Source organism: Globicephala melas, chromosome 6 (genome assembly GCF_963455315.2).
Source record: "Globicephala melas chromosome 6, mGloMel1.2, whole genome shotgun sequence".
In the NCBI taxonomy this organism is placed as follows: Eukaryota; Metazoa; Chordata; class Mammalia; order Artiodactyla; family Delphinidae; genus Globicephala; species Globicephala melas.
Window position 1 is genome coordinate 80306913 of NC_083319.1, and position 27753 is coordinate 80334665.

General features: G+C 48.3%; 1 protein-coding gene across 6 annotated transcripts in view; it reads right to left on the reverse strand.

The window, feature by feature from the left end:
• The window catches only part of B4GALT1 (beta-1,4-galactosyltransferase 1), a 49296-nt gene that overhangs the window by 6509 nt on the left and 15034 nt on the right, over positions 1 to 27753 (reverse strand). Inside the window, exons 2-4 of one of the 6 annotated variants that reach the window (XM_030832682.3) lie at positions 16636 to 16871; positions 2887 to 3074; positions 319 to 441 (exon numbers count right to left, since the gene is read on the reverse strand). In XM_030832682.3, the coding sequence (XP_030688542.1) occupies positions 319 to 441; positions 2887 to 3074; positions 16636 to 16871 (547 nt within the window). Of the gene's footprint in view, positions 1 to 318; positions 442 to 2886; positions 3075 to 10346; positions 11344 to 14674; positions 15497 to 16635; positions 16872 to 27753 lie in introns of those variants that run through there. The other 5 variants (XM_060301035.1, XM_060301033.1, XM_060301038.1 and 2 more) reach the window with 5 other exon arrangements.

The window sequence follows — 27753 nt, forward strand, 5'->3', positions numbered from 1 at the left end:
GCCGCTCTGCGGCATGTGGGATCCTCCTGGACTGGGGCACAAACCCGCGTCCCCTGCATCGGCAGGCGGACTCTCAACCACTGCGCCACCAGGGAAGCCCAGCAGGCAGATTCTTAACCACTGCGCCACCAGGGAAGTCCCACCTAAAGACACTCTTTATCACCTACAGCACCTAGAGCAGGGCACACCTAAGAATTTGGGCTGGGCGGGAGCTGCATTCCTCCTGAGGGTCAATCCTTGCAGAATAACCAAGCACTGGTAGAGAGACCAGAAGTGAAGGGAGACACGGAAGAAAGAGATCTAATTCGTGACCATTACCTGTTAAAAATGTCATCATCTTCACCTCCCCAGCCCCAGTAGTTATTAGGAAATCCATTGATGGTGAGAAACTGTTGTTTACTTAGAGCAGAGACACCTCCAAAATACTGCACATAAGGTAGGCTGGGGGAAAAAAACAAAAACCAAAACACACACACACACACACACACACACACACACACACGACCAGTGGTTAGTAAGTTTTGACTTTTTGAAATAAAGCTTGTTCAAAATAGAAACACTTCTAAAGTTATTTTTATTCTCTGGAACTTTTAAATTAGGGATTTATGCGGGTTCTCCTTGTTTGTTTTGTTTTCAGATCAGACTCAAGATTATCTTAGAGAAGACACAGATACCAGAAAGTAGAATCTTGCTCTTTCTAAGAACATTGTGTTGCCCCTGTGGTTATCTAGAAAATCAGTCTGTGACAAGAACATAAGCCCAGTTCTGTTGCACCACTCAGGAACCTGCTTCCCATGTGTCTTGCTTGCTCCTGCACAGGAAATCCTTGTCCAGAAGGTCCTAGAAACTGCAACTGCTTTAGAGTCTCCTGTGCCCACCCTGCCAACCCCCCCTTTCCACCCCCAGCCCATCTACAGTCTAGCTTTCATTCTTCCAGAGATATACTGGCTTCAACACTGACCCCAACAGTCAAGACAGCATTTCTGAAAATTTGCTAAAATAAAATTTTCTTGGAAAATTCTACCATATCCTGACTTAGCAAAATGTATAATGGTGAATCTATTTTGACACATTTTCAAGGAGTAGGGCATCTGGGCTCTCATCCTTCCAAACCTTTTTGTATTTCAATGTTTTAGTGGTTATGAATTGTGGACTCCTGAGGGACGCAGAGGAAGAACTGACAAGAAATGTTAAGAACCTGGACATGCCTAGAGGCCAAGCAAAGGCCTTCCTGTGGGTCTTTTAAAGCTTGCTGTTTTTTGACAACCCTGTGTGCAGCTCCAAACCACACTTGGGCTCTTACTGTAATCCAAAGAGACCAAAACCCATCACACTAATGAAGGAAAACTCTAACTCAGACTTTGAGGGGGAAGTCAGCCAAACCATATAGAACATATGAAAAAAAGATGCAATTATTATTTTCAAATATATTCCGGAATTCTGACTGTAAGCATACACAAGCAAAGATCCCTGGGAGCCTGCTTTAACAAATCAAAAATAATCTACTTGTAAATAGGTGTCATCATTTAAGTGCCAAGTCATCCCCCTTTGGCATACCGCACATTACAGTCTGCACTTGTAATGTGAGGGTTTGAACCAGAGGTAGCCAGGCCATTAAGGCTTCTTCATAATCAGTGTTCTTATAGAAATGGACTCTTAGCCACTTCAAGGGGGAAGTATATGCTATTTTGACAAGATTTGGTTTTCTTGTCTCTGCTGCTTTCTCTTATCTACCTGCCCCGTCTCCCAAGCCTAACTAGTTCTGGGTAAAACAAACACGATGCTGTGGTAAAGAATTAGGTAAGCACCACCACGCTTCAAGGGAGGAACTCAGAAGAGCTGGTGTATCTCAAAGGGAAGAAGATACACAAACAGGGAGGGAGAGAGGGAAGATAGGAGGGTACAGAGTGCCGTTTGTAGTCAAATTTCCCCCCTTTAAGACAGTAAGTTTATGGTCTGAATGCCTTTAATTTGGAGGAAGGACTTCAGAGCATACCTACATTCATCTCACAGCTCTCATGCTCCCAGCAAGGGAGGACAGAAAGGAACGATGAGAATAAATGAGTCTGAAAGAAGTTGTTGTATCTAAACCAAGGCATTGCTGGGTGGCAGAGGACCGCCACACTGCGGTAGTCAGCCAAGGCCAGGGATGCCTAGCACACGGGTACCCGCAGCGCAGCTTCCCAGAGCTCCCGTGTTGACTCAGAACAGGGAGGGAGAGCTCAGGGTTCTCAACTGACAGGTGACTTAAAACAATTTTGTGTTGATACAAACGTGGCTAAATTATGGAACAAAACGCAAATTTCTTTTTTAAGATTAAAAAAAAAAAATGGACTACCAGGCTATTTTCCACCTGTGACAATGTGCTTTAGATAACACTGCTGCTCCTGGGGACAGGCTTCAGCCAGCTTCCTCACAAGAGGCATTTTGGTGGAGAAGTTTGAGCCCCAGTGTTTGAGCAGAAGCCTGTGCTTTGCAGGGACACCAAACCATGTTCCTTCTTAAAGTGCCAAGGAACATCTACTGAAGTATCCAAGCCCAAGAATTTACTGGGGGAAGATGATTCCAATTTGTTTCCCAAACTGTGTGGGGAAGGGGAGAGAAGAAAGTGAGGTAATACAGCTGCTGTTTGGAGCCTAAAGACGAACACCATCCCAAATATAAAAACTCTTCTTGCCTGGATGTGCAGAGGTATGGGCGTTTCTGGACTCCATTTTCCTCCTTAAATAATAACTGACTATGGGCTTAAAAAGCACCCAGTTCTCAGAGGAGGCATTCTCCTCCAGAGCCTAAGAGGCACTCCTCCTGGGCTGGAGGAATTGCGTTCCCTAGTTGTCACATAAGAGACAAATGTGTTTTCTGCAGATTCCGGTGAACATCTCTTACCTAAATCCAAACTTATCCATTGCTACAGAAATGTGCCGTGGCTGTGAAAAACACCTGTAGGTGTTATGGTCGTTCATTGGAATGAGGTCCACGTCACTAAACACAAAGCAGTTGTAGTCATAGTCCTTCAAGGCCTCTTTAAAGCCAACGTTGAGGAGCTTCGCACGGTTGAACATGGATTCTCCAGCCTGGTGCAGAAACAAAAAAAGTGGTATCAGATGCTATAAGGCCTTTGAGCAGAACGCTCATGGGGACTGGTGACTTGTCCACTCCACGTGGTCATTAGACCAATCTTGGGCCTCATTTTCTGCCCTCACTTTACAACTCAATACCGAATGGCATTCCCTGAATCAGCAATCCCACTTCTAGGAGTTATCCTGTAGGACTTGCAAGTGTGCAAATGACAGGTGAACATGTTCACTCTGTTCATCACACGTTCACCAACACAAAAGATTGCAAGCAATGACGTAAGCATGACCAGGAAACTGCTTAAATAAACCATGGTACAGCCATACAATGGAATAGAGCTGTTTACAAAAAATAAGGAGGCTCTAAAAGGAAATGATCATCAAGATGGTATTGTTAGGTGAAAGGCATTTAAAGATACATGTCATTTATTCATATAGTATATAGAAGCTAATTGTGGGTCACTCAGGTAACTGGTGACCATGGGACTTTTTCACTTCTACCTGCTTTGTGTGGTTGACTATGGTTTGATCACCACATTGTGTGCCTTCCAGGTGTTTGTCACTAAACTAGGTACCAGAGAAATACGGCAAACCCAAATCAATCTCTGCCCTCGCAGTGCTCAAAGTGTAGAGTGGGGAGCAGTGTGATCCTCGGCACGATAGACACAGTGTGTACGAGCGAGGAGGACACCTGCTTCAGGGTGCCAACCATCGGGTCCCCCAGAATCAAGTGTGTTGGTGCAAAGGTACTTCACATTTTATTTAATTCTCTTGTTTATTTCCAGTCTCCCCCTACTAGAACATAAGGTCAATGAAGGCTGGAATTTTTTACTTTTTATTCACCCACTGCCTAGAATACTGCCTGGCATAGAATAATATCTCAGTAAATAACCACTAGATGGATGGATGGATGGATGGATGGACGGATGGATGAGTAGACCAAAGATGGACTTCAACATACAATGGCAGATGGCAATCCTTTTGGGAGACTCCGACCTAAGGGGCCCCTCAGGGTCACCACCATGGGTCTCTGTGCTCTTACCAATTACCAATTCCCATGACCCCAGGTTAGTAAGGATAGTAACAGCATCGACACAGCCACCCTTACACTTAGTTCACAAGCCCTTCCATACCCATGCTCTCATCCTGGCCAGAATTCTCCCAATGTTGCCATGAAGAAACTAAGGCCACATAAATGACACAGCTGGTGCTGGAGCCCAACACCCTGGAATCCTCACTGAGTGCTCGTTCCCAATATCTCTTGGGATCAACAAGATCAGGGCCCTCTACTTTGGGGAAAAAATGTGCCCCAGAAGGGCCTGCAGTAGCTATACAGTCTCAAAGGTAGAATGCTGAATATCCTCTCTCCAGGACTCCACCAGGCTGCCTGTGTGAGTACGGAGAGCACAGACAGTGCCACAGCCCCCTGTCTCAGGAGGGTGACTCAGGGAAACAAACCACTTGAGAAAGACAAGTACCAGAAAGTCAGAAAAAGCAGCCCAGAAGAGTAAATGAAACATCTTACACAAGAGCTCCTTTCTTCAGTCTGTGACAAAGCTTTCTCACCATGCGTGGTAAAGGGAGAAGGCTGTGCCCTGTGGCACTCAGGGTGTTCTCTGGCTGCCTCACCAGTTAAGAATCATTTAGAATTCTGCCTTCAGCTAATTCTGTGTAAGTCATGAGGTCAAAAAAAAAACAGCCGAAGTTTAGGAAGTGCATATGAAGAATATGAAGTTGTTGGAATTATTACAATAACACATTGCTAATATTCTCTGGGGGATATGATACACCAGGCACAGGTAAGTACTTTTCAAGCATGGTGCATCACTTAATCATCTCAACAGTCTTGTAACAACCTTCATCCCAAATCAGATTAACTTCATTCCTCCCACACCCTTCTACCTCCCAGTGATGGGAGAGAGGCCTGTACCATCTTCCTCCTCCTGCCCCATAAAGACTCTAAAAGAGATAGCGTTCTCTAACATTGTGAGATAAAATTCAGCCCCATTGAACATTCTTCCAACAAGTGAAAAGGCAATATTCCAACAAAGCCTTTTCCCAGCTGTGTAGCAGGGCCCCAAGGGTGGCTGCCCAACGCTCCCTTCTCTTGGTCCACTCCCCAATAACAGGAGCAGGGTGTTGGTGGCCATGTCTGAACCACAGGACCTGGCCTACTGGCCACGACTGTTTGATCTAAGCAGATGCCTGAATGAGACTACGCTAAGCATTCTCCTCTCTCGGGAACTAGAAATATGGAACTATGAGTGGGCACCTCTGGTGCCAAACCCCAAGACCAGTGGAAGCCTGGAAGAGAAACCTAAGGAGCAGACCTGTTCTACCCCTTTCCACGTGTGTGGCGTAACAACTCCTTCAGCTCAATAAGGTGCTGCAGTGTCTGGCCCACACTTACAACTAGTGAGGCAGTTTTCCAAAATACCCAAAACTATACATCATTCCTCCCATCCTCCCTCTTAGCCTAGCCTCACCTGTGGGATCCTGGGAGCTGGAAAGGGCAGGGTACACTTTTGCAGGTGTACCTACCAGGGGCCCTAGGAACACCAGAGCAGCAGAACGGTAGATTAGGAAAGTGTGTGTGTGTGTGTGTGTGTGTGTGTGTGTGTGTGTGTGTGTTTTTCTCTTCCTCCCCTGGGATTATAGAAAAGTCAGTTCTAGGCTTCTTTGGATGAAATGGTACAACACCTTGGGTAACTTTCTGGATAAGAAAGCCCCTGGGCAGTCTGCCAATCACCACGATTAACAGGAGGTTCTCGTTCCTCTCCAGGGAATAGGAAGACACCCAGCTCTCATTCCTGCCCCTCTTCATCGGGCACATTCATCCAGTGCAGCCACTACTTTATGCACTCAGGGAAACACTGGTCAAGCACCTACTGTCTGGCAAAGCCAAATACACAATTGTGACAGACACATGCACTCTTATCCCAGGAATGCCAGCTTCTTCACTTATTAGCTATATGACTTTGGGACTAGGCCTCCATTTCCTCATTTGGGCACAGGGATGAAAACAGATGAGTTGTGTTCAAAGGGACAATGCATGAAAAGGCTTTAGCACACTGCCTGGCAATGAACGAATGGCAGCTACTCTCATTATCACAGGAGTAGGTTTTCCCATCCACCTTGAACAGTCAGACCTTTTCAGATCCAACCTGGAGACTCCTCCTTCTCTCATGTTTGTATGTGTCCCTCCTAATCAGCTTTAAGATTCCTCCCAAATCCTGCTTCTCTGATGGAGGAATGGGTTTTTAAAAAGGATTAAGGCTCAAGTGAGTTAGCCTGTGGCTCATATGATCAGGACCTCTATAGCAGCAGAAAAAAGTCAGAGAGACCTTGAGAGATGTGTGATAAGCTTGGGAAGTCATACTCAGCATAGAGAAGTTGGTGCACTGGGAGCAGGTGTCCCTCTGAAAGGCCGAGCTTTTTAAGTGCAGGCTTCATCTTACACTGATAGACAAGAGTTAGTTATACTTATCCATTCCTTCTAGGAATGGCCCCGCTTAACAGAGGGAGAGAACAGGGAGAAAAAAGAAAGGCCAAAAAACAATATGACATTCCCACAGCTGGACAGGGCAACTATCTCACTGACCAAAGCGTGCAGAAAAGCCTGTAAACTGTTTATGACGGGGCACACAATCCTGACAGTGGGTGTATCAGTCAAGCGAAGCCAACAACGATCAATCCAGAGAGGACAGAAGCCTGGGCCTGGTCAGGCGTGCTGGCCTGGGGTAGAGGGAGGAGGCGTGAGGTGGGAAGCCTGGCAGGGTCTACACCCTTAGACTCTTCACACAGCAAACCCAGTGCCCTTCTGGCACATCTGGGTGGCAGGGACAAACGTCTTAAAAAACATCAGATGGGGCTTCCCTATTGGCACAGTGGTTAAGAATCTGCCTGCCAATGCAGGGGACAGGGGTTCGAGCCCTGGTCCGGGAAGATCCACATGCCACGGAGCAACAAAGCCCGTGCGCCACAACCACTGAGCCTGTGCTCTGGAGCCCCTGAGCCACAACTACTGAAGCCCACGCGCCTAGAGCCCGCACTCCGCAACAAGGGAAGCCACCACAATGAGAAGCCCACGCACCGCAACGAAGAGTAGCCCCCACCTCGCCGCAACTAGAGAAAGCCCGTGCGCAGCAACGAAGACCCAACAAAGCCAAAAATAGATAAATAAATAAATTTTTAAAAAGCATCAGATGGCTCTCCAGGGCATTAAAACCTTTTTCTAGAGCCCTCATTTATACTAAACATAAGGGAAGGCAAGTAGTATGTCCACTGAAAACAGAATCCTCATACACTGCTAGTGGGAATATAAAATGGTGCCGCCATCTTGGAAAACAGTCTGGAGTTCCTCAGATGGATAAACAAAGAGTCACCATATGATCCAGCAATTCTACTCCCAGGTATATACCCAAGAGAAATGAAAACACATCCACCAAAAAATTTTAAACACCATGCTAAGTGAAAGAAACCAGTCACAAAGGATCACATATAAGATTCCATTTATATGAAATGTCCACAACGGGCAAATCCATAGAGACAGAATGTAGATTAGCGGCCACTAGGGCTGGAAGGAATGGAGGAATTGGTAGCTAAGAAGTACAGGGTGTTTTTTTTTTTTTTTTTTTGGCTTAATGAAAATGTTCTAAAACTGATTGTGGTGACAGATGCACAATTCTGAGTATACTAAAAAGCCACTGAGTTATATACTTTAAATAGGTAAATTGTATGGTATATCTCAATTAAGTGATTATCAAAAAAGAAAGAAAAGCCAGCTCCAGAGACAGGAGAGGACCAGAGGGTCCTGTTTCTCCCTCTTTCTCATATATCATTCTTGTCATTTATTGGGTGTCTAGTCCATGCTTAGCAGTAGGGAGACAGAAAAAGAAAAGACACAAGCCTTGCTTTCGAGGAGTTCCAAGTTAAACAGGCAATTGTTATGGGGCGATGAGCTCTTTAGGGTGGACAGTTACCCGGGAGGGAAAAGAAGGAGCTCTGAAGCCCGGCACATATGGAGAAGTGGAGGTGGAAACACAAACCCAATTCTAGAAAATCAGAGAAGGTCTCGAAGAAGTTAGCCAAGTTTAGTTGGGTGGCATGAGAAGAATATTCCTAGAAGAGCGAGCAGCATTTGTAAAGGCTGTTAGGAAAAGAGAGCATTCAAGGAACTACAAGAAATACAGACTGAGAAAGCCAGAATAAGACATGAAGGTGGACGTGGACCAAAACATGGTGGGGGAGAGGGAGGCTGGGAACTCTGCTAAAATACTCAAGGTTTCATCTTTTATTCAGGAGCCCTTGAGGTTTTAAACAAGAATTATGCTTTGTGCGTCAAGGAGGGATTTGTGCCCTACTCCCCAAATGAGGGCAGTTTGGAAGCTGTTGCATGATTCATGTGAGAGACATCGGAGACGAGGCAATGGCATTGGGCAAGCAGAGAACGCCTCCCTGGAAGGGCTAAGGCAAGGATTCCACTTCCCCATTTCATGCGTCACCTGCTCCCTCGGCCTGTGTACTGCACCTGCAAGCAGCCTTTGTGGGGCTTTCAGAAAAGGTAGCAGAATCTGGTCTAATCCCCAGGCAAATCTTGTGGTTACGGCAAGAGCAGCCTTTCCCTGATTGCAACAGGAGACAGATGACCAACTACAGAAAACCACAGCCCCAATTGTGCAAGTTCTAACAGTCTCTAGAAGATCCACCAAACCACCCTGGCCTCCCTGGATGTCAGGCCCCAGTGTGTACACCAGCACACATATCCCCCGACCATGATGGCTTGGGGGCTGACTATACCTAGCCCCTCCTCCACCAAGAGACACAGCAGCAGTGAGGTTGGAAACATCAACTGGAAGCCCAGGGTCTCAAAGAATCAGAATTTCTATGTGATGGGAGAGACAATTTTGCTGCTGTACACGTGCCCTGCCCATCACAAAGCCACCCCCGCAACACCGACAGTAACCCACAGGCTCTCAAGCCCACAGATCCAGAGGCAGGTCTGCAGGCAGTGCAAATGTTTGCAGAAATACCCTCTTTCATACTTTTCTGTGCCCACTCAGATGCCAAAAGGAAAGACCTAGGCCGAATGGGTGGTAGGAAAGCAGAGGAAGCTCTGGCTGGGCAGCCCTGCGGCAGGACTGACCTGCAGGCCTTGGGATGGTAGACAGGCTGGCTGAGAGGTGATCTCCAGAGAATTACTGGGATTATACAAATGCTGAGTTTGTGGAGGGCAAATATCCACTCACCCAGGATTTCACAACAGCTGGGTCTCTGGCTTTGAACCATAATAATATGGTAGCCCTGAGCTTGGACAGGGCCCTCAGTAAAACCTGATCTGAGACTTAAGCTCTTCTCCCAGCAAGTGAAGGAAACGGGCCCTTTCAGGTTCAGGGTGCTGAGGGGGTGGTTCTCTGTTTGCCAAAGTAATTAGTCCCAAGAGTGAGCACACCCTTGGCCTCTCCTGGACTAGGACACACGTCAGAGCCATAAGGTACCTTCAGAAAGAACTGAGCTAATAGAACAGCTTAGCAGGGATTCTGGGCAAGGTAAACACAGAGAACAGTTTTAAAACCCCAGCTCAACAGCAGCCACAGCAGGATGCCTGCCTCTCTCCCAGGGCGCAAGGCACTGAGACGATATTTTCTGCAGAAAAACACTTAGAAAATAAAGACTTCTTTTTCAGAAAGCAATTTGGCCACTTATGTTACGAACCAGAAAAATGTTTAAACCATTTCTGAACCCATAGTCTCGTATCTGAAATCTAGCCTGGGGAAATGAATCTAAATGTGGAAGAAGCAAACACAGAATAAGCTGCAGACTGAAAGATGTTCATTACAGTATTATTTACACTAGTGAGAAAGTGGAAATTATCTAAATGTCTTCTAATATAGGAATGTCTATGTTAATTATGGTAGCACTACATGTTCAACTACTATGACGGCATGGAAAGTGATGATTATGAAGACTATGAAATAACATGGGAAGATGCTGATGATATAGGATTTAAGAAAAAGAGCAAGATACAAAAGTATATACACATACAGTATGAGCACAACTGTGGCTTGATTTTAAGGCAAAGTCTCTTCGACCTCTGCACAACAGGCTGGCTCCCACCAGCCTCAGCATTTCTGAGTGAGCCCACAGAGGCCGTGGCCTTGCCCGGGAGACCCCAGGGCTCGAGACGGCATCCTCTCAGGATTATTTACACAGCTTCCCCCTGACCAGCAGGGCCTGGGCTCTGGGTTGGATTTGGGGGCATGTGGACATTACCAGGGTGGCAGCAGTGGTGGCAGCAGCAGCAGCAGTCACAGCAGTAGTTAGGTCGGCATTCCTCTCTTTCTTTCTCTCTCTAGGAGGTGAAGGGCACAGAAGAGGAAGTAGGTGGAGAGCAAGAAGCAGATCACAGAGAGGAGGTCCTCCTTCAGCTTGCTTTGCTACAAACAGGATTAACAAATAAAAGCAAAAGGCCCCCACTAGAAGGAAAAAAAAAGAAAAAGAACAAAGAGACAAAGATGGCTGCAAGGGAGAGACGTAAGGAGAGGCAAACGTCTAGGCTGTGACCACCCTTGTTCCAGGGCAAAGGCAAATTCCTAATAAGCTGTCATTCCCTGTCACGAAGTCAACGGTGAACAGAGAAAATGACATTTCCCAGAACAATGCCCAGGGAGGCAATTCCCCAGCTCTGCGAGTACCTGAAAGTGCTTCTACACATTCCCCAGGAGACTGGAACGAGCCACACGACAGAGAGAGGGGAAAAAACACAGCAAAGGAAACGACCAATCACTGGGGCAGCAAGCAAGCAGGTAGGGTACAGATATCCGCAGCAGGGGGTGCTACAGAACAGGACTGGCCTCACCCCTCCCGAGCCCCACTCCTGCACACATCAATCTGGGTGCTACCAGCTCGGGCAGGAAATGGAAGGGGTGATGGTAAATAGACACAGTCAAGATGAAACCAAACCAGGGGGGCCTCAGGACCAGGCAGCTGTCCTCACAAGCCTGCGTCACTCTAATTCGTCTTGGCCTCATTTAGGAACCAGCTGCCTGGCCCAGTGACAGAGGTAAGCTGCTGAGGGGTGGTGACAGATGCTCTCACTCACTGAGCGTGCAAAGGGTGGTCTCCAAACCTGCCCAAACCTGGTCTCAGACGAGCAGCCTAGAATCACCTCACGACAGTGCACAGATGAAAAGGAAGAGGGAAAAAATTCCAAAGCTAGACGGAGACTCCTCAGGTGCGAGCTGGGGCTCCCTTTCAGGCCAGGTTTTACCTGTAAGCATGACAATTGCACAAGCCTTCCAGAAGGTTCTGAGGCTGCTACTCCAAAGCTGCTGCCCCCCCTCTCGTGACCCAGTGGCACTCATGGGGGCATTGCCAAGTGGATGTGGAGCTGTTCCCCAGTGAGGGGAATACACGTGGCAAGGTGAAGCATTCCTTAGGCCTCGGGTGATTTCTGTCCAAATCTTAGCTCTGCCACCCAGCCGTCACGGGACCCCCAGCAACCTGCTCGCCTCCAAAGCCTTCCCTCAGCAGGGACGGTGGGGGTACCCTTTGCCTCACTGAGGGGCTGTTAGGGTCAAAATTCAAAGTGAGACCGTGAAAGAGGTTCAGTCCCAAAGACCACAAAGTTTTATGACCATCAAATACCACAGGGCTTAGAGTAGGTTCTCTGCATTTTTCCTGAAAAGGGAGGTCACCCCTGGTCCACTAGGGACAGGAAGCTTTGGGGAGAGGCCCGGGGGAGGGAGCAGAGGGAGAAGGCTGTGCAGGTTCCCAAGGGTCATGACCCGGCCTGGAGGGGAAAGGAGGCTTGACTTCTAAGAGACACAGACCTCTCCAGAGAACCCAGAGCAAGGGGTCCTGAGAGCAGGTGTAAGTAAAAGGGCAGGAGCCATAGGAAGCAACTCCGTGCTCCAAACCCTGACCCTGCGGTGGACCGTGCATGGAGCTGCGTGGTCAGGGAGACGAGCAAGTCAGACCTGAGGGTCTAGGGGCCGCTGGGCGGGGAGAGCACGCACACAGGGAATCATCCCTCCACTCTCCCCGCCTCACTAGAAAGCACAACGTGGCCTGGGACAGCTCGGATGGAGAAGTCGGCTCCACTCCAGGCCTTCACAGAGCTAATAAGGCTGGGGAGGGCCTCCCATAGTGGCCAGAAAGAGAGCAACCAGAGGAGGGAAGGGGAGTCATGCAGGGGGAAGGTGGACGGTGCAGCATAAGCAAAGGGGCAGGAGGGCAGCTGGGCGTGTCTCGGGGATGGTGGCGAGTCCAGCGTGGCTGTGGCCTAAAGGTGTGAAGGAGGCCTGAGAGGAGGTGGCCGGAGGTCGGTCAGGGTGGGCTGCAGAGGGCCTCCCTCAGATGCCAAGCTCAGGCCTTCAGGCCCTTTAGACCCTCGCCTGTGGACAGCAGGGACATACTAAAGAGTTTAGAGAGGGCATGACACGGCCGGAACTAGAAAAATTGTAGGCAGCTGAGTGAGATCAGAGGCACCAGGGGATACACAAACAGAATCAGAGAGACAGATCCTGGGCACTGCTTCTGGGGCAAAGGGCTGCCATGGTTATTACGAGCCCACCTGGTCAGCTGGCCTGCATTCCTCACCTGTTTGTTAATTCCCATGGCAGCTAATCCCACAAACATCCTGTATTTCTTATTGAGGGCTAGTGCTGCCGGGGTGACAACCTGCCTTCCCCTTACCTTTGGTGGTTTTATGGTTTCCTTTCCCAATTAAAGTATGAAGGAGTGTAGTGTGCACCCCACCTCCCATCTGCTACGACGTCTTGATGTCCTCCTCCGCACCAAGGTCCCAGTGCTGGACCTTGGGCAGGACACCTGTGCCTCAGAGAAGCACCCTTGGCTCCGAGAGGCTGGACCTGCCAGAATGCTAATGGGATGTTCAGATGCCAGCCGGCTAGGGCAGGAAGAGAGCTGGACACAGAACCAAAAGCAATGCTGCTGCTTCTCCAGGTTTACTCAACCGGTAAAGCACACCACCCACCTCTACCCCGCTTATTGTGAGATGGAAGTTATTACGGTGATTGGAGGGGACTAAGCCAAACGAAAGTGGTTAATAGCTTAGTACGGACAGGGTAGGAGCCACAAAAGCCCATGAAAGCTCACCCCTGTGTGTGGAGCTTGAGACAACCCTTCTCTGAAGAAGCTGGTGGGCTTGCCGTGGGTCCTAAGTCCACTATCTGACCCCACGGAGGCCACACAAGTGGGAGGGAGGGTCTCAACGCAGGTATTGAGTGGGGGTGAAGCAGGAGGCGGGGAGAGAGCAGTAAAGAGTTTATCACCACAGTCCTGGGCAGAGAAAATAGGCAGGAAGAAGGGGACAGGATGGGGCGGGGGGGGGGGAGTGAGAGAAGGAACTCAAATCAGCTAATGTTTACCAAGGGTTCACTGTGTGCCAGGTGCGCCACAGCCCTGTGTGCTAAGGAGTAAAACCTTGCCTTCCCACTACTGAGGAAACCAAGGTGTGAAGGACTCAAGCCCAAGGTCACTGAGCTGGCAAGGAGCAGAGCCAGAACCCAGGCAGCCTGAGCCTTGTGCTCACTCCCAGCCCTGGACACCCAGCTTTGAGAAGGAGGGACTAAATGGCCTGGAGGAGGGAGTTAGTGCTGATGCACTGAGAGGGCACTAGGAGACGGGGACTGGCCTCTGAGCTGCAGCCCTACTGTGGCTTATGTGGCTTCCTACCCATCACTTCCCCTCTCTGAGCCTCAGTTTCCTCACCTGCAAAATAGAACAGTTTTCACACTATCTGGCCTCAGGGGTACACATGAATCCCAGCAAAGACTGAAGGGGAAGTCAGGGGACAGAGATGGGGACATGGCCCCCACTGCAAGTAGAATAGCACCATTGTGACCCACTGTGGATGGGGGCTGTGGAGGATTTTAAAGTGGCAGGAAGAGGTTTTGTTCTTAAAAACCTGTCTGAGAACCCCTGGACTAGATGTCTCAGGGGCCCCTCCTATTTTAAGCACTTTCTTATCTTAAATGGTGTATGTGTTGGGGGTGGTGGTGAATGAAGCATCAAAATGACAGCAGGGTGTCTGAGACAGGAAGACGCTGAGAAGCCTATTTGCTCAACAAATGGTACATAATGTACCATTTGGTACATAGCCAGATGCTATGAACTCCCTTTCCCTCACTATAACAGTAAAACAGAGAACACAGGAAGGTCCTAATTTGTAGACGGGGCACGCTCCAAATGTTTCCCCTTCCACCTCTTTCTTTTCAAGGCTTAGGGTTCTTTATACAAAGATATTCTTCACTGGAAAGGCAGAGCAGACTTCAAGTTTCTTTATGACTTGGTTACCTGGAAGTCAGATCATATTTTCCCCAAGAAATAATCAGGGCGGAGCTGGAGCAGAAGAAGTTAGATTAACTGGGGGAGAGGGAGATAAAGAGGAAATTATTTGCCAAAGGTGAAAAGTTAACCCTTGGAAGAGAAGGAAAAGATGAAGAAGCAAAAAGACATGCACCGGGGCAGGGGTAGGGGGGATGGGGTGGGGGAGAGATGACAATACAGACAAGACTAAAGGAAAAAAAGAAGTAAATGTTACAATGCTTTTCTCTTGTAAAAATAAAATACAGTGTGTGTGTGAAAAATAATAATAAAGTTAGATGTTGACAAAACTAAACTCTTTTGTTAGGGATGCATGCAGGTTAAAGGAAATGATTGTCAAGAAGTGAGGATGGTGTTTAACCGGGAAGAGAGAAGGAGCTTGTGATGAGAAAAGGAGATGGGAGGTTTTTAAGATGCTGACAAGTATCAATACTTTCAGATTCGAGTAGTGGTTATGTAAATGTCCTCTTTTTATTTGTTACATTGACAGTTTTGTTCTGTGCACTTCTCAGTAGGCATATCGTATTTTACAATTAAAAACCTGCATAAAGAAGAAGAAGAAAAAAAAGACGTAAATGTTTGAAAAACGAAAAATAAAATACTTCCGATGCTGAGATACATGTGGGAAAAGATAGGAATTGGGGGTGTTTCTCAGTATCCTAGGGAAAGTAAGAAGGTGGGAGGGGAGGAGGTGTTAATGTAGGCCTGCTTTCCCCAACGTTCAATTCACGAACACTCTTCGCTTGAGATGGTTCTTGGAAAACGGCTCTCCAGTCAGATGAGCTCAGGAAACACTATGTGCGGAGTCCTTCTGGAGGCTGTAATGTACACCAGTACTGAAGGCTCTGCAGGAACGAAACCTGCTTCATGTTGTTCAGTCCAGCATTCCTCAGATGCATTTGGCCTCAGATCTCCGTTTCGGAAAGCACACTTTGGGAGAAGCCCCATCTTAGGCAGTGTCCAGTGTCAGCCGGCACAGCGGGGCCACTGGTCCAAGCTGGCTTGCTTAGTTGTTCTGCCAGCTTGGACTGGGGCGGGCAGGAGCAAAGAGCTGGTATAGGACATTTGGAAATCTGTTATTGGAAACGTGGGGAATATCTATATAAGCATGTCATAGGAATTTAAGATAGTGGCTAAATTTCACTGGTCCAATATTTGTTTTGACTTCATAATCGAAGGGAAATCTCACATTCACCTAAAATACAAGCTTTCTATAGATTCGCGTTCTCCCCCCGGGCGCCCACACCAAGTCTTCCTTGACCACAATCACCTAAATTCAAAAACTTGGCATCATCACTAACTATCTTTTACACTCTTTACCCAAGTATATATTTTAATCTAGTTTATATGCCATCCAGACCACAGCTGTCTCTCCTCTGCTCAGGCAGATTTGTGGGAGGCCACCAGATGCCTTGATGAATAAGATCTGACACGGTGTCTACAGTGTATCATTCATCTACTGGTAAAACAACTGTCAAAGGCGGAAAGGGGATGCAGCTGGCGTGGCCTGTTCCTCGTAATCTCTGCTGGCCCCTGGTGCTGGTGGCTTCCTCTCCCAGGCGCTCACTGCCGTTGCTTTAATAACGGGCTCCTGAATCTTGCCATGGTCAACACGTGCTCACTGGCATCAGACAAGTGTTCCTTGATGGCAGGGTTTTTCTTAAGCAAGTCTTCTGGTCCAAGGAAGGCCCACCAAGTCCCTCAACTTTGATGGAAGCTGTCAACTGCTAGTAATCTTACTACTCAAGCTAACTTACTACAAGCAGACCCAGAGTTTAACTTGAAATGAAATGGACACTGGACCTTTTAGAAATGGAAATGCATCCTGTCTCTTCAGATGAATTTCAAGGGAATTTGGTATACAGATAAGTTAGATGTGTTATTCCAACTGGGAGGTTATAGTCTAAAGATAGGAATTTAGGTATTCAGGATAAACTTGAAACACCAAAGTTATACTCTTGGGAAAAAACAAAACAAAACAACACTGTATGGCATTTAGCTCATTTGCACCAAGATAAGGAGGTGGGTGGGGGTGGTAGTGGAGTTGCAAAATGCCAGATGTCTAAAAAATCACTTCCATTCCTTCACCCCTCATTACTCACATATTTGAGTACACAAGCACGCGCATGCACGCGTGCACACACACACACGCACGCACATGCACACACGTGTACACTCCTTCCCTTCCTCCCTCCACCTTCCCAGACCTCACCTGGTTGATAACATAGATGCCATAGTCCAACTGCTGACGCTGTAGGATTGGGTGCAAATAATACAGCCAGTACTTGAGGTGTTCCTGCCGGTTGCGGAACGGAATGATGATGGCCACCTTGTGAGGAGAGATGCAGTCCTTGGGGGTATAGCGACCACCCACCTTCACCTTCGGGTTCTGTTCCTCCACAAGCTTCAGGTCCACAGCTTTGTTAAACTCAATCAGCATGGGGCCAACTAGAGAGGTGGAGGGAAGGAGAAGATATCAGGCCACGGGACTCTGCAGGTGGCCAGGCCGCTACCGCTGGAAGCATCTCCTCCTGGGAGGCAGTGTGGCTGTGGAAAAGGCACTCAGGCCCAGCACTGGGTACCATGTCCAGAACTAGCATGACTGACCATCCCAGGAAACCCTTCAGTATCAGGCAAACCCAGACAGCTGGTCACCCTGAAGCACTTCACCTTCCTAGGACCCACTCCTCTCAGACTATGTTGCTCAACTGAAAAATGGAAATGGAGTAATTCCTGCTCAGACTTCCTGACAAGCTGTAGTAAGGATCAGAAAGCATGGCTGAGAAAGCACTTTGTCAGAAATCCTGAGGTTGAAACTCTGCCACCTCCCAGCTGTGTGGCCTTGGACAAATGACTTACATCATCTCTCTGAACCTAACCTAGTCGGGGGAAAGTGTGCCTGTGTGTTGGGGAGGTCCCTGTGGAGGAAATGAGCCTGAAATTGCAAGGCGGCAGAGAGTGGCATGAGTAACCCATGTCTCAGGAAGGGAAGTGATGCACAGATGAAACAAACTCGACGGGTAGGGACTGGAGGAACTAAGGGGAAGCAGAGAGAAGAAACAGCCAGAACAAACATCAAAGAAGAGTGCTTAGAATAAGCAGGGGATGAAGAAGGGAGGAAAAGTCAGGGGCAACTCCAAAGTTTCTGGCCTAGAAGAACATGGCTCCAAATGAGAGAACTAAGTTAGTAAGAGAGCTCTGGGCTCAGAAGACAAATTGATGAGATGTGGGTGGTGGCTTGTGAAGTAGTGGCAGGTTAGGAGTAGAGGAAAAGGCAAGGGTGAAGATCCAGATACAGGCATGAAAGTCCCCGTCGCCCAAGTAGAAACAGGTGGAGCTGAGAGAGGACCTCACTCCTCCAAGTCTGACAACCACCCCTGCCACAGCACACGTGGGGAGGGCAGGAGAAAGATGACTAGCCTAGGGACACACAGGGAATTGGGAACAGAGTCAACACTTGAACCCAGGTCCCCAGTATTCCCTGTAGGCCAGACTTTCTCAAAGTGGGTTCCAGGAAACACTAGTCCCAGTGAGATGCTCAATGGAAGAACACGTCCCCTGGTCAAATAAGTTTGGGAACGCTGCATACTAAATCTTGCTTCTGGGAAGTCATAATGCATACCAAAAGCTCTGAGAAGCTGTGCAGTCAAGAAGTTCACTTTATCTATCTCACCACTTCCTAAACTTATTTGGCCATAGAATCATTTTATCAGGGAACATACTTTAGGAACCGTTACTCTAGCATAACCAGCTTTACCTATGGAGAAAACTATCCACAGGAACAAAGGAAGGAACCTAAACGCTACAGAACAGAAGCCAGACCCAGGCCACAAACTCAGAGCAAGTTCACCTGAAACATGCTGGTGAGAACCACCCAGGGTCCAGTGTGCAGCCCTCTGTCGCCCTGTTTGTTTGTCAACAGTATGTAGCTCTCCAAGCACCTCTTGTCTTCAGGGATCACTCACCCTCCTGAAATGAGGCAGCCCAAGAAAAGGAAGCTGTGACTCTCGCTCCCCTTGCCTGTCAGCAGGTATGGACCTGCATCTCCTCCTCTTCTCCCCTCTCCTGGACCCCTAGGACTCCTCACACCTTCCCTGCCACTGACGCTGACCCAGTTCTATCATCACAGCACCCGCTCACGTTAGTTCATTTTCTTCTGAGACACAGCTCTGATCCTATCACTTTCCTGCTAAAACCCTCTGATGGCTCTAAGGCTATAGCCTTGGACAAGGTAGGGCTAAGCCTCTTAGCTTGGCAACAAGGCCCTTCAGTCTCAGCTCTACCCTCCTTCCCGTTCCAATAAACTGTGCCTATGCCCACACTTTTCCCTTCGCCAGAAACGCTCTTCCCTCTTCCCTCTAACGTCATTGAGAGACTAGGATCTTAAAATCAAAGCCCCAGTCTGGCCTTGTCCTTTTGCTCTCCTCATTCCCACAGAGCTCAGACGGCAGACCCCGTGCGGCAGGAAGGGGGTCTTCAGGGATCAAAAGCCCTAGTCTCTGCCTGGCCGTGCACCTCGGTCTCTGGAGGAACAGAGGCCTCACAGATCAGTCCCTCACGTGACTGCCTGCTGACCCAGCTCCAACCTCCCAGGGTGCCCTCAGGTGAGTAGGTACTATGTCCCAGAACCAAGTAAGGGGTCAGCCTGCCCATTGTCTCTACAGAAAAATGTGAGGAGTGTGAACACATTCTATCATCAGAATCATGTGAAGTAATCAGTAAAAATATGGAATCTCAGGCCTCTCCCCTAGAGAACCTGACTCGGTAGATCTTGGGAAGGACCCACGTAAATAACAAGGTGCCCAAGGGATTCTTATCGGGCAAGATGGGCAGAGGGGAGCTGGACCGCCCATCTTCACAAGCCTTGGGGCTTTCATGGAGGGAGCCCTTTCCCACAGGGTCCAGCAGGCCTGGGTTGCTCTACTCCCCAACCTTGGGCAAAGCCTTTTGGGAGACCCTGCTGCACAGGGTGCTTGTGAAAAACATGAAAAGAAGACCTGTCATTGGGCTCTTCTCACTTCAGAAGGCCCCACGACATCTGCACCCCATCCCCAGCCTGCCCCACCTTTGGTTCTGAAGATGCTGCTAAACATAGCTCCATTTTGGGGAACCCAAGAGGCATCTGGACTGTCACCCCACCAAACTTCTCACAACTTCTGAAACCAACCCAGAAAACAGGAATTCACACTTGGTCTGCCCACCCTCCCTGGAGCAGACACCTGCAGGCTAGAAGCGTCTTAATTTCGCCCCTTCAGCAGTTCCAGAAAGATGGTCCTGAGGTAGTTTCCTGGTCAGGAGAAAGGCTGCCTGGGTCCTAGTTCAGCTCTACAAGTGACTTGTTGGATGATCTTTGGGCGACTACCAGCCAGCCGCTCTCAGGATACTGGCTTCCGTTTGCAAACTGCAGGGACTGGAACTCACATGAACACTTATTTAACCTCACCACCACCACCACCACCACCACCACCACCTATGGCCAATCCGCATCTGCTCCAGAGTTCCTTCAGCAACTGATAACACTGTCTACCCAATTATGGGAGCTGATAACCTGGGTGGTCCATCTTCTATCCCCCTCCTCTTCCTTCAGCCCCCGCATAGGGGTTAACAGCATGTGACCGTCCATCCACGGGAGCCTACTCAACCATCAAGCCAGAAGAGTTTGTTTAACATAAACGTTTTCTGTGGTGTGTCAAGGCCACTTTCAATTCGTTTCAATCAATACTTTCTGGACACCTACTGTGTGCCAGGTCAGGGAGGCGGGAGGTGATGGGATGGACAGGACAGTTCCTGACTTCAAGGAGCCCCCTGCTGAGCGTGGCAGGACCCACGTGAAAACCACCCTGGTTCAAGGCTGTCCGAGGGACTTGCTGCCCCAGTGGCTCCATGCAGAGCTTGATCACCAAACAGCCTCTTTCTCACTCCCCTACTCCTCCCTGTGCCCTCTCACAACCCTGCCCTGTCTCCCACACATCTAGAGCACCCTGACCCCCATCTTGCCCTTCTGGCCCAATCTGGCAATTCTTTTCCCTGCCTTCTCCCCTTGAAGCTGCCACCGCTCTGAGAACCGCCCCTCCCTGTTCACACCCCTGAGATGGGTCAGCGCTTGGCAGCTGTGGTGGCTCCAGATCCGGGGCTGAATGTTTTCCTGGAGCCGGCGCTAGCCGGGAGGCCGCCCTGCATGCCCAGCACACCTCCTGCCACGAGGCAGGGGACGTCCTTCATGGCACACCTGGCTTTGCCCTAATTAGAAAGTCCAAAGAGCTCAGACTCCAAGAGGGCAGTGACCAGCTCTGCCTAGAACCACACTGACCTGCCAGCAGGTCTCAGAGCCACCGCAGGGGCCTCGGGAGAGGCGTGGGGGAGGAAGCAGAGGGCTGAGGCTTCCTGACGGTCCTCGGGCGAGCCAAGGCCCCCTTGCTGTGCAGCGCGTGGCGCGTGCTACCACAAGCCCTCGGCCCTGCTGGGCCGGCTTGTGTGTTTTCTTGGCTCTAAGAGCTGGGAAGCAGGGTTACGTAAGCAGATGAGCAGATGTGAGCCTGTCCTCGGCTCCCCCCACTAAAGCCCTGCCACGTGGGCCTCTCAGCTGGGAGTCTAGGTCACAGCCTTGCATGTAAGTCGCTCAATAACTTCAATGTGTGAACTCAACTCAGACAGATTCCACTGCTCCCTCGCCCAGCACGGCAAACCCAAACACACATATGCCCCTCCATCAAAAGCCCTGTGAATCCAGAGCCAGCCCAGCACAGACTCCCTGCCTCACTTCCAGGCTGGCTGAACCACTCGTTCATTCCTCTAGCCTCAGCCAAAGAGGCTGGAATGTCTAGCCACTGCTTCCCAACTGACCAGCCAATGGGTCAAGACAGTCCTTGGCCTGTTGTGGAGTGGTGACAATGTTTCATGAGCCTGAGACAAAATGGTCAAAGATAATGTAAGTGGTCCTTCATTAAGCTCAATGAAATCAATATATCAGAATGCCCATTCTTCCAAGATGAAGTGCTTCTTACTCTTTAAATGTTAAAATCCCCTTTCTTTTATGAAATGATCACAGTGGATTTTGATGCTGGATTGATCTTTTTTAATTTAATTTTTTAAAAAACCCTTACTTGCAGCCATGGGTCAGGCCTCCAAGTTTAAAAACAATTTTTTTCTTGAGCAATGAAATTCACTGATTTGGGAACTAGCTTTGTGGTTCAACAAGCTGAGATGTTGGAATCTCTTCCTTGGTCAAGCCTCAGACCTAACAGTATGGCATAGCCCCCCTTCAAGCCATTCCTCCCACTGCCCACCCCTCAGCCCCACTACAGTGTTGTTCCTCAGGCTCTTGTGGGTGAGCCATTTTTCTCTGTACCAGTCTTCCGGCGGCCAGATGTATGCTGGAAGCCAAGCCAGGCACTACTAAATCCCCAGATTTGGGAATGACAGTTGTCTGCATTGGTCCCACCAACTCATGATGCCCCTTGTAACCCCTTACACTAAAAATGAGAAGCACTGTCTACTGCATGGGGCTCATTCCAAATCTTCTCCCCAGTCCTTCAGGGAAGAGAAGCTCTCCAATTCTCCAAGGACTTCCTTATCACCAATCCAACAGCTGCCTGGCCTCAGCTCAAACATCACCTCCCCTAGGAAGCCTTCTCAGACCACTCAAGGTTGGTTCTTACTTTTCCTCTGCCTTCTTTAAACACTCATAGCACCACATCCATTCAACCATGCACCTGGTTAGCACACACCACATGCCAGTTGGTGCCAGGCATGCAGCAGTGGGGCTGGGTTAAGAACAGGTCTTTGCCCTTGGCAGGGGGGAGACCAGCAAAGCAAACAATGACGTGAGGGTGACAGTGGTGAGAACAGCTGAAATGGCACAAAGGAAGGGGAGTCAACTCCGGGGCCAGGGAACAGAGTCAAGAAAAGCTTTGCAGAGAAGCAGTTGACTCCACTGGGCCCCTCAGCTCCTCTCTGGGAGAAGAGTTGTGAGTGTCCACTTGGCTGCCATGGACACGGAGTACGCCAACAACTCTGAGCTGAGTGAATGGTGCACAGCTATTCTCCCTGCCACCAATGCAAGCAACCAAGAGGATTTCAATAAACCTCAAGAAAACCTGATGGAGGAGCGCAGGACAGAGAGCCACCAGATGGGACTGCTCAAGGCTCACGTTAATCATGTCTTACTGGGTTTTAAAATCTAAATCACAAAGGCTTCAAAAGTACTGGAAATGATTTATTTCTTAAACCAGATGTTCAGGGTATTTTTCTTTATACCTTTCAGTATATCTTTAAAATTGAAAAATAAATATTTAAAAATATAACCCAAGGACAACAATTGTGACCCCTCCTTCATCCCTTTCTCAATGAAGAAGTATCTTCCAAAATAAAGACTTCAAAACATACAACTCCGTGACCAGAAAACAGGAATAATCTATTCCAAAGGCTGACTTGAAATGTCTTGGGCACAGTGCGTGCAGAATACAATTTCAACACCCACTGTTCTTTCTGCCAACTCACCATCCAAGCCACTATTAGACCCTGGGGGGAAAAACACTTTTTCAACAGGAAGCAGAGCACATTTGTGGTCTCAGAACCCTGCATTTGGGGGCACAGAGAAAAACAAAATATTTGTTCAAAAAATAAAAGATCCTGCCAGAGGAAGGCTGCAGAGCAGAACCCAGGTGGCCAAGGGGAAGCTGGGCCAATAGGGCATAGTGGGGCCAGCTGCTCCTTCATCCATCTCTGCGCTGAGGCGTGGCCCTGCCGTGTGCCTGGACTGCCACACTGTGTAGGTCTTCCAAAATATGACCTGCAAGTGACCCGGCGAGGGATGAACCTCAGGGGAACTGCCTTTTCTTGTGCACTGCTCTCGCTCCCATTAAATTCTCACCTGGCCTTCAAACAAGGGCCAAGCACCCTCACTCGCTTTATTGCATTTGCTTTCAAGATACTGTTGAGGTTTCCATCTATTGCAGAGGTTCTCAAATTGTGAAGTACACAGAGAATCATCTGGGGAAGCGTGTAAAACTGCAGATTCTTGGATCCTCCTCCCCAGAGCTTTTGACGTGCAAAGTCTGGGGCTGGGGTCCCAGAGAAAACCACGTTAAAACAAGAGCTTACCCAGGGACTTCCCTGGTGGTCCAGTGGTCCAGTGCCTTTTTACAAGTACTCTGTGTAGCTTTAATGCAGGTCCCTAGAGTATATTTTGAGAAACACTGGTTTACAGGCTCACCTGTTCACCACCACCTCCCTCCCACCCCCATGAAGCTCTTTAAGAGTGAGGCACCAAGAAAAACAACTTACTGTGTATGGCTGCTCTCTGACAATGTTTCACTTTTGGCTTTTGCAAAGGGACAGATGTAATAGCTATTCTGGGCTGCAGAGCCTGAATATCTACATTTTAACTCTTCCCGAATCTTAACTTTTTAAGCCACATTTTCGCTTTCTCTTGTTTTAATTTATTTATGTTGACCCTTTTTATGGTGTGTATTCTTATAAGTTACCTCAAAAACCTTTGTGAAGTAGGTAAGGGAACAGTCCTTCAAAGTTCAGACTTTGAACTTCAAAGCTTCCCCCAACTCCCTCAGGCCAACTGGTCCCTGCTCCAGTTGCCTACAAACACCCCTTACGTACCAACATCACAACCTTCACAAGCACGCATCCAAACCCCCCCCCCAGGGGGCGGGTGCCAGTCTACCTCCCTGCTTCTTCCAGCAGACCCTCGTCTCCTTGAGGGCAGGAGTTGTACACCATTCCTTTTTGTACTTGGGACAGTTTCTGGCAGAACAGGCTGCACAAACGTGTGGTGACCCCACAGCACTTATTCAACTACGAGGTAAGAATGTGAACTAGCAGAGTAGGGAACCATCTTGCCTATGTGATGCTTGAGAATCTAGAGTGCTGTCCTAAGTACACACCTACACCCAAGGCGACCAAGGGCAAGAACATTCTCCTTTCCGGGCTCCAAAGATGCCTTTGGTTTCCAGGTATAGCACCTGATTCATGATCTACAGGCACATCTCCTGCCCTCAATTTTAAATGAGTTTCCTCCAGATTCTAGACCTATAATTTGAGACTGTGTAGCAGTGGACAGCCTAACCTCCTAATGAAAATGTTGCTATTTCCTCACCTAAACCTCACACTGCCAGAGCAAACAGGCATTTCACCAAATACCACTTGTTCCTTGAGAGAATAACCCCAAAGCTCAGTCTAATATGGGTCATTAAGATCACCAGAAAAGCCTTGGGTGGTCACTCAGTCCAGGATCCTGTTACCAAGGGTACCAAGGCCTAAACCTAAGGGAGCAAAGTCAAGGTCAGATTCCATCACCTCGAAGGGTCAGGATCCACCTTGAAACAGACCTGTGGATAATCCTGTCAGATCAGGGCTGGAGTGACCTCGAGAATTATATTTCAACCCCAGCATTACACATAAGGGAAACTGAAGGCCAGAGAGACTAACAGCCTTCCTCAAGGACACTCTTGGATTTGCAAAAAAGCCATCCTTATTTTTTCCTTATTAATCCTTCAGGGTTCTGATGTTCATGGATGCATCTACACAGCAGACAACAGATTACAGCTCATGTGCCCCTCCACTCTCCCTCCACTGTGCCCATGGGGATTCTATCTCAGAATCCTAGGGTTCAGAATCCGTGGGGATTCCAGCAAGCCACCAACTGATCCAAGGAGCCTAAAAGTGAACCTGATGTGACATCACTGATCTAAACCCTCCTCAAGTGCATTTCTATACATACATGGTCATGGCTCAGAATTCAAGGGGGCAGTAGAAACAAGGATAGAGCACTGGGAAACCCTGGGAAACCCCAGAACTCGGGGCATAACAGTACACGTCTGTCCTGGGGTGACCCAAGGAGGTTTCCACCAGCAGTGGAACCACAGAGATGCAAGGCCTAAGGTCAAGAAGCAGTGCCCAGGGATCAAGGCTTTTAAAGCCCAGTAAACAGGCTTCCCAGTGTTTGTCCTCTGGGGAAAAACTGTCCCAGGAGGAATTTCTGCTTTGTTTGGTTACGGCCCAAACGCAGATTTCCTCCTCACCCAGCACTTCTCCAGACTGGCTGCCCTCCCTCCACTGGAATTTGTGAAAACTGCGCCTGCCCACAGTTATCACTACCAGGAAAGGCTCGGGAGGCCAACTTGCCTGGAAATTAGCCCCAGGATGATCGTGCTGTATCTCTCGCCCCTTAGAACTAGAGCACTTCTGGAAAGGATGATTTGAGCTTCTCAGGAAGGATTAGATGATACAGGCCTGGGAGTTATTTAAAGACCTTCCTCTGCAGGCTGAGGCAGCCTCCCAGTCTCCTCCGGGTCTTGCACTCTCAGCCTGGGGTCAGTCACCAGCAGGTAGGCCCCGGGCCTGCCAGGCCCAGGATGGCCAGAGCCACATTTACCTCCATTCCTTTCCTGATTTTCCCCTCCTCAGGATGCTGCGGGAGAACACTTTGCCCTGCACCTTCTTAGGCCATTTGTTAGAAAAGATGTAGAAATTTGACACACAGTTCTACAGGAACCAAATGCAATTTGCAAGGGAAGCAGCATGGTAGGAAAGGTCACAGACCAGGATTCAAATCCCGGCTCCACCTCTGAAAAGCCACAGGCACGTTTCATAACCTCTAAACCTTGTCTGTAATATAGCACAGTGCCTAACACACAGTAGGTCTACAACATGTATTTGCTGAGTAAATATATGAATAATACTTGCGTGCGGGCCTTACAATCTAAGAGGCAAAGTCATTCTTAATAGAATTTAATAGAGGCTAAAAGTCATAAGACAGACTGCTGAGGAGAATCAGCAGAGTTAAATTATACCAGCACATTTAAAATGCAGAGGGACTAAGGGTATTAACATAGTTACAGAAAAAGAGTACTGGTGAGAGAATGCACAAAACAATGGGGAAAAGTCTTCTGTTCAAACAAAAGATAGCGTGGGCAAAGCAAACAGAGAGCTGACAGATTGAGAGAAGAGGTCTGCAGTGTCTGAGACCCACAAGGGATTAGTATCCAGGATGTATAAGGAAACCTTCCATGTCATCAAGAAAAATATGAGTCCCTGTGAAAAAACAGCCAAAGAATTATTACGAATAAACAATTTACCAAAGAAGAATCCCAAAGGCCATCAAGCATATGAAAAGATGCTCCAGCTCATTTGAAATCAGAGAAAACCACGTTAAAACAAGAGCTTACCCAGGGACTTCCCTGGTGGTCCAGTGGTTAAGAATCTGCCTTCCCATGCAGGGAACACAGGTTTGATCCCTGGTCGGGGAACTAAGATCCCACATGCCGCTGGGCAACTAAGCCCGCGCACTCCAGAGCCCGCGTGCCACAACTAGAGAGAGAGGCCTGCGCACCGCAATGAAAGATCCTGTGTGCTGCAACTAAGACTCAACGCAGTCAAGTAAATTAATTAATTAACTAATTAATTTTTTTAAAAAAGAGCTCACCCATTGTATCTACGCGTTTGGCAAAAATTAGGAAGTTGGTTAATGCCAAGTATTTGTAGAGTCGCTCTTGCTCTGCTGGTGGAAACATAAATGGGGGCAGCCATTCTGGACCCATATCTGGCACCCTCAAAGCAGCATAAATACACACATAGGTCCATAAAGGACATGTAGAAGGCCATTCCTTACAGCATTATGTGTGAAGGCAGTGTTGAAGGCAGTGTGGGAGTCTACCATTAATGGAGAGAGAAAATTGGTATGAACACCACAGACACTAGATTACACACAGCAATGTGGATGGACCTTATAATCAAGGGTGAGCATCTAAAGCCCAGCTCTTAGTTTCTAAATACCATTATCTACTAAAAAGAAATAGTGCTCATCGGAGAAGTGGCTGATTCCAGGGCTGGGTCAGAGAATTAACAAGAGGAGCCTGGAACATCTTGATTTGCCTAAAAGAAAGGAAATGCTCAAAGAATGAAGGGATATGCCAAAATGACACAGAAGCCAGCTCGAAGGGGATCTCATTGGCCAAAGCTGGGACAGTCTGAGCATCAAAATAAATAATGTTAGTAAAGGATTATGAACTATTGAATAAAGTAAGAATCCACAACTCTGTACTAATATATGAAAATAGGGAAATGGGAAAACTCTTCCTCACAGGAAAATGCCAACTAATAAATGTAGAAGCAATGATAGATCACCAACCACCATGATAATAATAATTCAGGTAAGAATCATCAATAGGCACTAAAAATCAATGGATGAAAGTATGAGGAATAACAAGGTATTTACATAATCTCAAAGTAAATGCCCATAAGACACATTTTAATTAAAAGGGGTAAAATAGGGCTTCCCTGGTGGCGCAGTGGTTGAGAGTCCGCCTGCCGATGC